The 16,233-nt window shown below is 44.9% G+C and overlaps 1 protein-coding gene across 3 annotated transcripts; it reads right to left on the minus strand.

The window, feature by feature from the left end:
• Window positions 1–1,015: 1,015 nt before the first annotated feature.
• LOC103650929 (receptor protein-tyrosine kinase CEPR2) lies at window positions 1,016–6,184 on the minus strand. 3 transcript variants are annotated; one of them, XM_008676526.4, is made up of 3 exons: window positions 5,837–6,184; window positions 2,151–4,691; window positions 1,016–1,724 (listed from the first exon to the last, which is right to left on the minus strand). In XM_008676526.4, the coding sequence occupies exons 2-3, from the start codon at window positions 4,669–4,671 to the stop codon at window positions 1,369–1,371; spliced, it is 2,877 nt and encodes a 958-aa protein (XP_008674748.1). In that variant the 5' UTR covers window positions 4,672–4,691; window positions 5,837–6,184; the 3' UTR covers window positions 1,016–1,368. The 3 variants fall into 3 exon arrangements, with proteins under 3 accessions (XP_008674748.1, XP_008674750.1, XP_008674749.1); XM_008676528.3 differs by having other exon boundaries at window positions 5,936–6,143; XM_008676527.3 differs by having other exon boundaries at window positions 5,841–6,143.
• Between the last annotated feature and the right edge of the window lie 10,049 nt (window positions 6,185–16,233).

Genomic DNA, 16,233 nt, shown 5'->3' on the forward strand with positions numbered 1-16,233 from the left:
GCAAGTGATTTCAGCCCACTCAATTTCCTCCAATCCTCTTGTCCTCAAATAAGCCATTAGAGTTAAGCCCGGGAGGGACCTACGATGCCTTGGGACATGAATACCTAACGGTATAAGCTCATATACTACCTCCAACAGCTCGCGGTCGTAGATATGTAAAATGGATACTATTATTACGCATATTTAGCAGCTGTTTCCAACATCTCACGTATACGATCGTTCAATGTTAGTCGCACGAATATCGAGGTCATGGCTCTAACATCAAAAGCAATTGTGTTACGCTAGAACTATATTTTGCGTGACTGCTTGCGAATATGTGTGACGCCAGGGTAGGCCATGCATTTTGCGCAACCACGACCATATGCACGAGCTGACTGAGACAGTTTTAGGGTCCCTCGCAACCTGGGGAACCTAACAGAATGAGCCCTAAGAGACCTCCTCACGCCTCGGGGCACCTAACGCTATAATCTATGGGACTCCTTCAACCCTAAGGCACCTAATGGAATAATCTCCTAGGGACCTTTGCGCCTCGGAGCACTTAATGATATAAGCTCTTGGAGAGAAGTGAAAGTGAACTGATCTTATGTCACGATGGTGATTCCAGCCGATAGATTCAAATAAGTTCTGTGACTATACCAACAACTAGCTCATTCGTCCAAAACCGTGCTACACCAAAGCAAAAGTAGATCCAATCTACTATGTATATCGTTAGTATGCAAACCATCTAAATAAAAAAATTGCGTATGACATAGCTTTGATGTCATGTTAAATAATATGTATGCTATACACTAGCATATCTACCACATTCAACCAAGAAAGCACCAACAACATCAACATGTTCGCTCGTCCTCCTCAAGTCCATTGCTAATTAACGACAACAATAGTAGCATCTCTTCACATGTGCGGGTATGAAACGTCGACACTGGTATGCTAGCACTGTGTGCAGCGAGAGAAATGACGACAACAACTTGAGTGCCCTCAAACCAAGGAAAAGAGACGGCGGCGGCGGCTCAGATGATCTCTCAAGCACGTCAACGTCTTTGTATATATGGATCATTACTAATAGACTTTTATCCTAAAGACCCATTAGCGTTATCATGGATTATGATTGTTTTTTCGGCGTATATTCAACAATACCTAAACTTTCGGTGCACAATACTAATTTGTACATGATCTAAAGCTTTTACACATGGACAAGCATTGCATAGGCTATACCTCCATATTATTTTACCAGCCCTCTAGTTTCTATTAACTAATCAGCCATTCTGACGGCCTAATAAGCTTCCCCCATGATTGCTACAGGGTGCCAAGAGGCCCTGACATTATGGTTATTACTAGTATATTTTACTAAGACAAAGCCTGTCGCTGTTACTTATCAGTCTTGTTCTTTGCCCTCCTAGCTGTGGAGCTAGGATCAATGTCGGTGAGCATTTTCACGATCTCTCTCATCGTCGGTCGTTCAGATGGAAGCTGAGTGGTACAAAGAATAGCAATATGCAACGCCTTCATCATGTGATTGTGATCCGATGCATCATTGCTTACTTTCGGGTCAAGAACAGCAGCAGGGTCTTTCTCTGCCAAATGGAATGAAACCCAGGACACAATGTCTTTTTCACCGCCAAATTGTTGATCAGTTGGGCTATGTCCTGTAAGCAACTCTAGCAGTACGACACCGAAGTTGTAAACATCGCTCTTCTCAGTCGCGTTTAGAGAATACGCAAGCTCTGCATATCGATTTAAGATGGCATGAGACTGATATCTTCAGACTAATATCGTTAAGTTGCATGCATCTGATAACTCTATACTTTTAGGAATAAATGGTAGTTATTGCAAGAATATCATGGAATACATTACCTATTGAAATGGGTATATTAATAATAACTGACCAAAATCATTAAGAAATTTCAGAAGAACAACTAAAACTAAGAGCCTCACAGCCATTTTTATTGACAAACGGCGACTAAAGTAGCTAGCAATTTGTTCGTCATTTCATTTGACTGGATTATTACCAAGACAAATCAAAATGGATTTTAGAGTATTTGAGTCACGCTGACAAAATATTTTCTACAGTAATCGTGAAGAGCATGTTCAGTAACCACAACTATGGAAAGAAATAGAAACATGCAGGAGACTTTCTCTGAAAACCTTACCAGGAGCCATGTAGTCATGCGTACCAGCGAAGCAGCTAAGCGTCGAACCTTCCACCATTTTGGCGATACCGAAATCTGCAAGCTTAGCTTCATACTTCTCGTCCAGCAGAATGTTGGTTGACTTTATGTCCCGATGAATTATGGCCGGGGAGCAGTCGTGGTGAAGGTACATGATGGCCTTTGCAACCCCAACCGCAATCCGGCACCTCTTGTCCCAGTCAAGTTCCGGGTGTCCAGCTTTGAACTCACGGCGAATAGCGTCATACAGATTGCCGTTCACCACATACTCATAAACCAGAAAATTTGATGCTCCGGTCAAAAATGCATTGAGTTTCAAAATGTTCCGATGGCGTATCTTCCCAAGGGTATTTATCTCAGCGTTCAAGACCTTTGCGTCATCACGCTTCCACAACTCCTTCACAGCCACAGTTCCCCTTCCCTTGCTCAATTCTAGCCTGTAAACTTTGCCAGTGCCTCCACAGCCAATCAAACTCTCTCCATCCAAGTTGGATATCTCCTCGGGGTCAAGTTCTGGGGGATGGAATGTCTCGAGAGCCCACTTCAAATCAGTGTCACTGCCACTCTCAGTATCCCCTTTTCTGTTGAGCTCTTCTAGCCTATAATTTTCATAGCTTAGACACGCCAACCCAAACAGGAGGACAACTAAAGATACCACAGTTACCAGAACAAGGAGTCGTCTCCTTGACAAGTTGTCACGGTTATCGGACCACTGACAAGGTTTTAGATTAGTGATACTTTGTTTCCAGCCTTCTGAAGTGTCTGCAACACAAAGGCCAGCATTTTCAGAGAATGCATAATCTCCAGCTATCATCAAGAGTTGGGGAGGGACTGGGCCAGACAACTCATTCTGGGAGAAATCGATATCACTCAGCTTCAGTGACTGCAGACCTTCAGGAATGCCACCAGAGATCATGTTATGGGATATATTGAGTGAATTCAGAGAGACAAGGGAGACCAGTGTGTCTGGAATGTCCCCAGTCAAGGAATTCTCTGCAAGATTCAGGTCAACCATGCTACTGCACATACGTGGTATTGGCCCTTCCAATGCGTTATGTTCCAAATGTAGGTAAGTAAGCTGCTTGAGTCTTCCAATCTGTCTAGGTATTTGGCCAGAGAGTCTGTTGTTCGAAGCAACCAACTTCTGAAGCAGGGTGAGCCTCCCTAGCTCTACTGGAAGCTCCCCGATGAAGTAGTTGTTCTGAACATACAGCTGGTTCAGAGTAACTGAAAAGCCTATATCAGAAAATATGCCCCCACTAAATGCATTATCAGCAACATCAATTATCACAGCATTAGGCAATCCCCACAAGCCAGCAGGAATACTCCCACTGAATTGATTTTGACTTATTCTGAACCTCTGAAGTGTCTTGCAAGAAGAGTAAGAAGCGGGGAATTCACCTGAAAAGTTGTTGGTCAAAGCCAATAAGAACTGGAGCTTGTTGTTTTGGCACAAGAATCTTGGAAATTCGCCAGAAAAGTAATTCTCGGATATGTCGATTGTGTTGAGTGGTGAGAATCGACCCAGGTTGGCAGGGAACTTTCCTGAGAACTGATTTTCATAGGTTGAGAATGACTCAAGAAACTGCAGGTTCCCCAACTCTTCAGGAAGTTCACCAAAGAAGTTGTTGTGGTATATATGGAATATCCTCAGCTTCTTCAGGCTGCCAATCTCCTTAGGCAGCATGCCAGTCAGCTGATTCCGAGAAACATCAAACTCAGATAACAAGGTTAGAGTTGCAAGCTCTTGAGGAATTTCACCAGTCAAGTTGTTCTGGTAGAGCTCAATCTTCCATAAGTTCCTCAGTTTAGATATTGCCTTCGGGAATACACCAGTAATTTGGTTGCGTGAGAAGTCCAGTGTCCCGAGTGATACCAAATCGAAGACTGAAGCTGGTATCTCTCCCCTAAGATTGCATTGTCCCAAGAACAGCCACGTTAAGTTCTTCAGGTCTCCAATGCTTTCCGGAACATCACCTTCGTCGAAGCTGTTCTCTCCAAGGCCTAGTTCAGTTAGACCTGGTAATTTGCTGACCCATGTTGGGAATGCCCCATTGAAACTATTGGTCGACAAGTCCAGAACTCGTAGGTTGACCAATGCTGAAAGATCAGGCAATTCACCAGTTAAACTGTTCATTGACAGATTAAGTACCTGCAGATTTGTGCAGTCGGCTAGCGCAGCAGGAACAGTTCCTGAGATGGAGTTTGCCCCAAGCTCCAGAGTGCGTAATTGTCCAAGAAGAGAAAATGAAGATGATATAGTGCCTGACAGCGAGATATTTGAGAGTGATATCCCGATGACATCGCCAGAATTGTGGTCACATGTAACACCGTAGAATTGGCACGGTGAGTGGGATTCATCCCAGTTGTGTAGGTAATTCTGTGGATCTTTCAGATAGCCTCTGATGCCCAAAAGTATATCTCTATCCAGAGGTAGGGATTTTGATGCTCGGAAACTGCAGAGCACAAGGACTAACCAGAAATGCATTTTAAAATACACCATCACACTCTTAGCACCGTTACCTGAAAAAACAGGGGATCCTCACATAAGTGCACTGGGATACTAGATCTGATGACATCAAATAATTACGTTGACATTTTACGAAAGCACAGAGTGTTTAACATTGAAGAAACAAATGAAATGACCTGTGCAGTTCACTTGTGCCCGGGGCCGGGACGGTCATTGAAAGGGATCGAAGTGTGAAAAGATCAAAAGTATTCATTCTACTGAAAGCAGACCACTCAGTGACCATGGGGACCAGGTAATAAAAACATAACCAGTTAGATATTCTTTTCATGGTTTGCTTCTGTTCCTGAATAAATTGATCCCTAGAGTTTCCTTAATTTTTTTTAAAAAAGAAACTTTGACCGGATTTCTAGCCACCAAGGTTTATGACATCAATTTAGTATCATTAAATAAATCGTAGAATATACATAGACGTCGTTACACTTTTCTATAAAGTTAGTGAAACTTAAGATAATTTGACTGAGTCGATCAAATTCCTTGCTGGTAACCATCAGAGAGACTCACGCAGTAAGTATTCAGATATTTTAGCAGATACACGTCGCCTTTTCTCGGCCCCTCAGTTAGATGTTACAGAACATAAGGTTAAGGCCTTGAATGTGTCCATACTTCAAATCGGCAATAAACTCATCCAGCGGCAAACGGATGACTGGCTGTCATATTCAGGATCAAAACAAGCGTACTTATTATCGGAGGAGTCTCCAGCATGAAAAGCTTCGCTGTCTAGTGGAGTCTCTAGGATGATGTGACCACACGTCCACATTCAATGAACCGGTAAAGAAGAAAGAAAAAAATGGGAAATGACACTCCACTATACGAAGTGCAGGTGGTTGTGCTGTGCGTATTAATTTGTAACACTTTTGTCACTCATCCAGTTAACATGTCGAGTACCGAGGAACACCAACGTATCAACAAGTTGTTTTTTTTTTTGGTGGGGTGGGGGGTCAACTTGTGAAATCAGTCCCAAAACTATGTGCTAGCCATGGAAACTAACTGCAGAACATTTGACAGGACACCCAAACTTACGGTTTAGCAAATGCTACTCTGACTGAATCGAGAAATGCACAGAGCTAAAGTACAATGGAGACGGCAGAATTGAAGGCATGCAGTGCTGAACTGATGATGAAGCAAAGATCATACTTACAGACCCAAAAAAAAAGGCGGCAGCGTCCCAAGCGTCCGGCCAATCTGAGTTGATCAGGGACACAGGCCAAGAACAGAGAAATGTTAGTGCGCTACTTGCCTTGGTCCAGGCTGCTGGCTCTGGCTGGTCTCTGGTCGCTAACCTCTGCTGGAGACAAGACAAGGCCATGGGGGCGGCGAGGAAGGCCGGTAGATATAAGAGCGAGCTGGGAGGGAGGGAGCAGGCGACCAGTGGAGCAAGTAGCGGGAGCGGCAGAGCACGCGGGCGCGTCTTGTCCCGCCCCCGCTACGCTCTACGCCCGGCGCGCGCGTGCGGAGCGGAGGCGGGGGCGCAAGGCAACAATGCGGGAACGTACGCATGCGCCGGTATCTTTTTGCGTTCTGTGGACGGCGCGCCCCACTTGACCCCGCAACGGAAAGCGACGGCGCGCCCGCGCTCGGCCTCGGAACACCGTGAACCGGGGGTGCCCGCGGAACACCACACGGCACACCGGGACGCACGCTTGGGGCGACGTTGGAGTGGGCGTGCCGAGAGGTACTTTTCAACCCTGCCTAGCCTAGCTCTAGCTGTATGATATTTTTTTTTTCCGACGCGTCCACTCGTTCTTCTCGATGATGGTACACTACACCGACACCGCGACGCGCTGGGACTGGATGGGAGGAGCTTGGTCCTTGGTTGTCTCGTGTCGTCTGCCTCATCCAATCTTGGTTTGCATGGGTGTGCCAACAAAATCTCAGCATCCCAACGTTCCGTTTCGTACTTCCATTTCTGCCGAAGAACAGCACACAGCAGCAGAGTCCTGCCCGAGTGTCGGGTGGTGACGAGTAGTAAACTGTATCCGGAGCTTAACAAGAAGGACCGGACCAATCATCGGATCTGACAGACGAACAAAGTCGTTGGGAGCAAAAAAAAAAAAAATCCCAGCCGACGATATTCGAGTCAAAGATCCGCTGATCCAGCAGCCCCCGTGACAGAGTGGCCCCCTATTCCAATGTCCTCTTCGACGCAGCAAACGAACAAACCGAAAGCTGCCGGACCCAGCAGCAGGCCCAAGCGCCCACCATGGAACGAAACTTGTCTTGTCTCGCTCGCCCACGTGACGTGAGCACTCCGCGCGCTGCAGAACGATGATTTGATGATGATCCTGTCTGATCACATAAGCTCTTCTTCCTCTTTTGTACACGGCCAGAGAATGCTGATCTGTGCCTGCATGTCTGATTGGATTGGATCGGATCGCGACGTGATGAAGTGGTAGTAGGAGCGGCCGCTAGAGGGTTCCATTCGCAGGACCAGCCGACCAGGCTATGAACAAATGCTTCAGCCACCCTGCTGCCTTGGAATGCAAGTGCATTGCACTGCTGCGCTATTATTCTGTTAAACAACAAGGATCACTCATTACATCAGCTCACGCCGTGCACAGTGCGACGACACATACAAAGTGCCTCATCTGTCGTCCTTTCAGAGTTGATCAAACAGAACCTAAAATAATATTGTGGTCCGGCCGTGCGTCAAATGACTAGGCACAGAATGATTGTCAAGTGGTCGGGCTGGCTGTTGATGATTAGTATAGCAGCTTTGCAGAGGGATCTGTCCATCCATCTCAACAGTAACACTGACCAGAAAAACAAAAATTTCCCTCTAATTCTGCGAAACCTATATATTATTACGGCACTGCTCCATGCATGATTATTGCACTAGTGTCGTCGTGACTCGCGAGAACTTTTGGCTCGTGCTGGAGCTCGACATGAACTGACGCCTGACGGCCGGGGGGGAATCTAATAGTGTATTATGTAGCCTCACCGCACCGTGTCTGGGCTATCATCACCTGTCGCTGCAGCCGCTAGAATCGTGTGGAGCCCAAGGGCTAGGAGGCTAGGACAACGATGGTGTCCGCTCAGAAATCTGCTCGGTTTCTTCTTTTCTTTTAGAACACCGGCAAGCGCTGCAAGACGAGGTGCGCGCGCGCGCGCGTGTGGACACCGATCGAGTGCAGGCGTGGTCGGATGGCGAGCGTACAGTGTGCGCTCCAGAAATCTGCAGGCTCGGAGAAATAAATGTGCCTCGCCCAGTAGACGGTCTTTATCATTTGCCGTGCAGTCGGCGTCTCAGCATCTAACCGGAATATCGATCGGATCATTCGTTAGTTGTGGCCATCCTTAGAAGTCCCACAAGAGGAGTTGAGTTGCCCAACGGGCTCCGCAGCTCCGCTTCGATTCAGCGCTTCTTTTAGTTACTAAATTATCAAATACAAAAACTTTATATTTAATAATTTAAAGACTAAAATAAACCTACTAAAATATAGTGCCTACAAACCGAACATCGTCTAACACTACGGTTGGCTCGTCGGGCACCATGCATGTCGAAGATGTGGGCTATAGGTAGCTTAGCTACAACATCAACTTTTTTTTTCGATCAAAGATACGTCTAGCTTGACTGTGACTTGCATTTCTTTGACAGTATACATATGAGTATATGACCGAGTGTTTTTGTCACTGCACGGCAGATCGTAGGAATACTCCTAACTTTTTTTACATACGAACAAAAGGAGAGTCTGCACTCTGCAGAAGGGGAGCCAAACGGACAAAACGAGCGTCTTTGGGCGGCAAGCGACAATGAATTGTTTAGAATAAAAAAAAACCAGATGTGAGAATTCGTGATTGAAACAAGTTAACGGCCGGTCTCCATGTCCATGATGGCCACTCCTTAAAATTATTGCTCCTGGTCCGTGCATGCATTATTGTCGTGGACGGTCGATGAGTCACATTCAGATTCCAGTAATGACACATTATTTTGACGTCAATGATTTGGTCTCTGCCATGCCATGCACTCTCACCCAATGCAAAGTGGCGTCGGGTCGATGGATTGGCGATACACTTCCTGCCGTGTGTAGGACGATATATAGCCGGATCCCTCACAAGTCACAAAGCAAAAAGTGCGCTAGCCCCACGTGGCCAACGGGCAATGGCGTCAGATACTCAGATGAGACTGCACACCTGCAGCGCAGACAGGGAAATGAATGAGGAAGGGAGGACCAGGACTCAAGAGGCCACGAGAGCACACGACGGCCCGCGGAAGAAAGCATCGGCGCTTGGTCCTCCACTAGACCACTAGACTAGAGCACTACCAGCAGACATGTGCTTTGAAGTCTCGATCAGCGGCCGCCTTCCTCCCCTTGCCGTTGTTTGCCCTTGCGCGGCGGCGATCCACTTCTCGTGGCTATTGATGCCCTTTTTTTCACGGGGCAAGGTGTCGATCTCTCGGCCGACGCTCTTCTTCCGGTGCAGGTGGTATCCTCCTCCGTATCATTGGCGGAAGACGAGCTGTATCCGATGAGTCGACGTCATCAATCAGTGTGCAATGTACTATCTCCTGCACCACATTCTCTATCTTATCTAAGATTTCAAAATTCGCTCTATAAACAGTGTTATCTACGATACAAAACAGTATTTTGTATGACTAAATATAATTTCCGCTAGGATGATTAATCCATGCCATCTTGTACCATGTTCGTCCACGGACGGGACGTCATGGACCGTGCTACTCGGTACTTACCACGTTTAGTCTAAAGAGCATAGTAGGATGTTCCTAAAACATCTGACTTGTATCACAAATTTAATATTTTAACATAGACACACATAAAATTTAAAGCTAATTTTCGGCAATGTTATTAAGAATATTATGAAGTATTTAAATAAATTTTTGTAAAGTTTTTTATGTACATTATTTTCTCCCTACAACAAAAAGGTGAAAAAACATCTGAATTCGTATTCGGATAGACATCCGAATTTTATATCAATTATTTAAAAAGATATAGAACGAATTTAATGTTTATTTTTGTGAAGCTTAATAGCCTCAATGCTAAAAACTAGAATATAAATTTTTATAGCAAATTATATATGTTATTTGTTCACAATCGAAGAAAGAAAACAAAAAAATTGACATCCGAATAAATATCCGGATCCATCCTGTGACGGAACCTCCCAAGTAATTAGGCCCACCTACAGTTGTCCTTGTCCAACGGACTTCAGACAACCCTGTAGGTGCCCCTGAACTACTTGACAAGTTCGGTATCTTTCCTTACCTTACCAGGAACGATTCACCCGTCTTGCAGACATTACCGAACATCGGAGATAAAGAATTGTGGAAGCGATTACATAACTTACATTTATTTAAAAGCAAGCTCAAGTTGTTTTATTACAGACCAGAACTAAAAGCGAGTGCTGAGTAGTAATATCATACAACCAAGGGAGGCAAAAACTCCTCCCGATAAGTTTTAAGTAAAAGTTCTATATGGAGGACCAAGTCCTCCCGCACTTCAGTCTTGTTTTTCTTCCTTGGGAACCACCTTGGCACAGAAGCAACAAAACTCTGCTACTTCCTCACCTAAAAACAACGAAGGGATAAACCCTGAGTATGGAATTACTCAGCAAGTCTTACCTGACTAAAGAAAAGACTCTCAAGGGTATGCTGGTTATATGGAAGTCAAGGTAAGGCTTTTCAATAATCAAAGACTCTATTTTGCAGAAATGCTTACTAATGTGGATCCTTATAAATCTAATTTTATTTGTCAAGTTAAGTATAATTACCTGCAACTAGAGTTCTTTCTACCCTAGTTCAATCACTGGTCCTGTACTAGCCAATTTCTTAACAAAAACCCATCCTCTTTAGTGGAATGCTACGTGTAGGGCAGTGACCAAGTCTTCATAACCGCGAAGGTACGGCGATCCGAATCGATTATACTCAGCTGAGGATCTCCAATCACACGACATATGTAGCACTTAACCCTTGCATATGTCAACCCGCCACCGGGGTTCTTAAGACCAGATCAGGTTCACGCAAACCGAAAGCACAGATACACCACCGTCCAGCCTCTTGCCACGGAGGGTACACGCTACTCTCGCCACCGCTCCACGCCCATTTCGTGTTATCTTATTCTGGCCTTAGTCTGCCCGAGGCAAAGCTTACCCATGACTAGGCATGTGACCAGCTAAAGGGTCCTCGATCATCAAGCCTACATCGAGACGGTCCTTAATCGACTCAGACGGAGACACTACACCGAGACTCTCTTCTCGTGCAAGTCACCCGCCCGGTCTCAGCTTAATCTTTTAACCCAAAAACTTGGTACCTGGCAGAGGTACATCTTTTCCGACGTTGAATCCATCACGGCCGTGATGGATTCACCATCAAGTTTTATTTTCGAAAACAACCCTCCCACTTTGCCAATCATCTTTTATAAAACAAATCATTTTGTTTTTCTAAAGCATTACTAAGCATAGTAAAACCTTTTTGTAAAAACAGGGTTTCAAGGAGGGTAATCAAGATCAAGGAAGGTAATGCAGGAATTGTTTAATCAATCAACTCCTATCACCTAATGCAGCAAGCAAGTGAGAAAGATTTTAAAAACATCAAGGGAGGTGGCAAATGCACCGGGGCTTGCCTTCGTTCACAGGTGAGTCGGGTTCGGATCCGCAAATATCGAAGTAGAAGCAGTTGCCTGCTTGAGAATCCAAAGGTGGTGGTGTCCTTTCTTCGGTGACTTCTATTTCTTCTTCACGTTCTAACATAACCATACATATATGTATAAGAATGAATGCCATGTAATGCGCATGAGGGTGCAAAGATAATAAAGATTTATTGTCTAAGTCTTGAATACAACTTTCCTTCACGGGACTCCGAGAACTTAGGGTTTCCGGAGTCGGTAAAGGAGTTCATAGGGCAGGGGGGTGGTTTTGGGTTCTAGTTATCAAACATGGTCCAAATCAACTCAAACCCTACCCAAGGCTTCTAAATATTGTTTTAAGTTCCCATAAAAAGTTTGGGCATTTTTGGACTTACCAATTATTTTCTAAAAATCCATAACTAATACTTTTAACTACTTTAAATGCCCTAAAATTTCTTATTTCTACTAACATTCACAAAACTATTTTTATTAAATTCTAGGGAAAATAAGAAACCTAGGAAAATTAGTTTCACAATTTTAGCATTTTTCTACATTTTTCTACATATTTCTAAAGTTTTCCTGAAAAGGAAAAAGGAAAATATTCAATAGTGTTGGGCTGATTCCGGCCTGAACCGGCCCAACAACGCAGGAAACGCGCGCCCGCGTCCGCGCGCGATGGCAGAATTGCACCGGGGTCCTCGCGTTTTTATCTAACTGTGAACGGGTTCAACCACTATTCCAACGGGTCTCTGACGCTTTACACCGAGCCCTCCGGATTTCTAATTCTTTGCACGCCCAAGTCCACGACGACGGCAGCGCGGGGAGCACTCCGGCGAGCACCTACGCCGGCCGATTGGGACTATTACTGGCGCTCTCCGATGACTAATACCTAATTCGTACCTTAATCGAGGTTTCCCCTAACTTAATTTTGTCAATCACGCATTAGAACTCTCTAGCCACGGCGACCGAGAACTTCGTGGCTTGGCGCTCGCGTTCCCGGTGATCCTTGGCAGCCCAGTTCAATTGGGTGGGTTGGTAAGCATCACAGATGCATGAGAACGCTTAAACAAGGGAGCAGAAGACGGGAACTGACCGGAGTATGGCTGGCGACGGTGAAGCTCGTTTCACGGTGGCGGAAGCTTGAATTGGGGGCAATTGGAAATTGGGACTCACAGGGGGATGATAGCTAACGATTCTTCGTGTCTGGGTTCGTGATAATCTAACGCAGCTAGGGGAGGGCTCAATTTATAGGCGTCGCAAGCGGTGGCCGGGAATTTTACGATGGACGCGCGGCGGCCGGAGATGAGGAAGAACCCTGGGCGCGGTGAATACGTGTCCAGAGGCGTGGCAGTTGTTCCGGCGATCAACGGTGAGCAGGGGTAAGTCGTGGCGATGCGGTGGAAAGGGTAAACACGCGGCACAAGGCCGGAGGGCGGCGGTCACCGGCGTTTCCACGGCGGCTCAGGCAGACCGCCCACGTCGCAGTGACTAGAATCACAGTGATAAGCTCTCATGGGTGATCCTATCCACTCCTCCCCGCGAGATCTTTACTTCATCGAAGTTATCTCCCCGCCAGCGAATACAAATCCCAACGACGGCGTGAATCACGGCGTGTGGGTCATCGGCGGCGAAGGGGAAAGAAGGGGTATCCTCTGCAGTTACTGTACCATGGGACATTCAGTTTATGACGCCTGACAGTCATAGTTTAGGCTCGATTTTCTCACAAATTTTCATGGCAACATACCCAATGATCTGTAGCAAAGTTGTAGATCTACAATCCATCTAAAACTTTACTACAATGTGCTCCCACAAAAAGTCACTGGATCTTGCTTAAAATCAAGTCCAAAGTTAGCTCTGTTTCACTGAAGTTCTGAATTTCAGAATTCCACCAGCCTGACAGTCCAACTTTGGGCTTACTTATCTCTGGATTTTTCTTAGCAAGTGAGCTTACCACCTTAAGCAAAGTTGTTCTCCTATGATTGGGCTAAAATTTTGATGTGGTGACCTAATATGAATTCTCACTATTTTGAAAGCTACACAGCCCCAAAGTTGGGCCTGTAACCCTGATTTCAGACTTAGCATAGGAATCAAAATTGGGGTCCTTTTTGCAAATGAGTCCAAAACCTAGGGTTTGGCTTGCAAAATTACATATTTGTGACCCAAATGACTAAAGATACCTATTTAACTTGGTTTTCGCACTTTAGTCCAAAAGTGGACTAATTTTGCACATAAGCCCCTAGGGTTTGGATTTAGGGTTTTCCAGGGTTCCAATTAGGGTTTCTGGTATCCCAGGGGTATAAATGTGACTCCACTTTGTTTTTAGGGATATTTTATGACTCTTTCCCTAAAGTCTTTAGGTTTTCTCATCTTAGGTTAAGTTTTACCCCTTTAACCTCTATTTAGGGTTAAGTCCCTTAACCAGGGTTCTATTTGCAAAAACATTAAAACAATACAACTTGCTTGAAATTTTTGCCTAGTGAATGCATTCTAGGTGTATCAAACATATGCAATGCCAATGCTTATGATGCCATGCTCAAGTTTTAGTTACAGTAACACCAGGGGTGTTACATCCTTCCCCCCATAAAAGAATCTCGTCCCGAGATTAAAAGTCCTAGGGTAAGTAATGGAAAAGGAAACACGGAATACTTTTATTTCCTTGTTTCTGGTACAAGGCAGGGGTGATGTGGGGGTCACTTCTCTATTCACAGTTATACAGGCTTTACAGTTTACAAGAGGCTAAAAAGCCTGGGAAATTCTTATCTAAAAAGTCTTGAGTTTCCCATGTAGCCTCATCTTCAGAATGCTGGTTCCACTGTATCTTATAAAACTTGAGGGTTTTTCTTTGGGTAACCCTGTCCTTTTGATCCAAGACTTGAATAGGATGCTCAGAATATGTCAAGTCCGGCTCAAGGACAACATCTGTTACTTCAACGGTTCGATCGGGAATCCGAAGACACTTCTTCAATTGCGACACGTGGAACACATTATGCACAGCAGACAATGTTTCGGGTAGTTGGAGTCGGTATGCCACTGGTCCATATCTTTCCAGAATAAGAAAAGGGCCAATATATCGTGGTGCAAGCTTCCCTTTAACCCCAAAACGCGATACTCCCTTCATTGGTGAGGCTTTCAGGTAGACATAGTCTCCTTCCAGGAAATATAAGGGCATTCGCCGTTTGTCTGCATAACCCTTCTGACGAGCTTGTGCTTTCTTCATATTATGAATAATTTTCTGAACCTTATCCTCGGCCTCTTTCACCATATCAGGCCTAAAGAAGCACCTTTCACCAGGTTCAGACCAATTTAGCGGAGTACGACATCGACGTCCATATAAAGCTTCAAAGGGTGCCATCTTGATACTTTCTTGATAGCTATTATTATATGAAAACTCCGCCAAAGGCAAACATTCATCCCATTTCGGTGAGAAGTCCAGAACGCATGCTCGCAACATATCTTCAAGTATCTGGTTCACTCTCTCAGTTTGTCCACTGGTTTGAGGATGATAGGCCGAACTGTGGAGCAGTTTAGTACTCATGAATTTATGAAGTTCTTCCCAGAATTTGGATACAAATTGTGGTCCACGATCCGACACTATAGTCTTTGGAACACCATGCAAACTGAGAATACGGGCGATGTACAACTCCGCATAGGTAATGACGGGGTATTTTACCTTGACAGGGAGGAAGTGGGCGATCTTGGTAAGTCGATCAATGATAACCCAAATAGAGTCATACCCTTTTGTGATCCTGGGCAATCCCACAATGAAGTCCATGCTTATGTCTTCCCATTTCCATGTTGGTATTGGTAATGACTGCAATGGACCGGCAGTTTTCATGTGTATGGCTTTGACACGTCTGCAAGTGTCACACTTAGCCACATAGCGTGCAATTTCAATTTTCATCTTCGTCCACCAGTAGTGCTGCTTTAGATCATGATACATCTTAGTGCTTCCCGGATGAATAGAATAGCGGCTAAGATGCGCTTCATCTAAGATTTGCTGGCGGAGTTCTTCGTTCTTTGCCACTACTATGCGGTTATTAAACCATAGCACACCTTGATCGTCTTCCTTGAAACATTTGGCTGTTCCAGCCCTTATCTTCTCTCGTATGTGCTTCATACCCAGATTATCTTTTTGAGCATCAACTATTCTTTGCAAAATGATTGACTCAAGCTTTAACTGATTCAGAGTCCCTTGTTGGACCATTCCCAGGTTTAGCTTCTCCATCTCTTGACATAAAGTGTTGTCAGAGGTCTTCACCATAAGACAGTGGTAGGAAGCCTTACGGCTCAGTGCATCTGCCACCACATTGGCTTTGCCTGGGTGATAATGGATTTCTAGTTCATAGTCCTTAATAAGCTCAAGCCATCGTCTTTGCCTCATATTTAATTCTGACTGGGTGAAAATGTACTTCAAACTCTTATGATCTGTATATATATGACAGATATTTCCCAGCAGATAGTGACGCCATATTTTCAGGGCATGAACCACAGCAGCTAGCTCCAGATCATGAGTTGGGTAATGCTCCTCATGTCGGCGCAACTGCCGTGAAGCATATGCAATTACTCGGCCCTCTTGCATTAATACACAGCCGAGTCCACTGTCTGACGCATCATAATATACATCAAAAGGCTTGGTGATGTCCGGTTGAGCCAATACCGGAGCAGTGGTTAATAATGTCTTCAATTGCTCAAAGGCTTCATTACAGTTAGAAGACCAATTGAACTTAATGTCATTCTTCAATAAACTTGTGATTGGTTTCACAAGCTTAGAAAAATATGGTATGAATCTGCGATAATATCCAGCTAGTCCAAGAAAACTCCGGACTTGGTGAACAGTAGTTGGGGGTTTCCATTCCAGAATATCTTTGACTTTGCTAGGATCTACCGCAATTCCTTTGGCCGATAACACGTGCCCCAAAAATTGAATTTCCTCCAGCCAGAACGCGCACTTGCTGAA

Source organism: Zea mays, chromosome 3 (assembly GCF_902167145.1).
Source record: "Zea mays cultivar B73 chromosome 3, Zm-B73-REFERENCE-NAM-5.0, whole genome shotgun sequence".
Lineage (NCBI taxonomy): Eukaryota > Viridiplantae > Streptophyta > Magnoliopsida > Poales > Poaceae > Zea > Zea mays.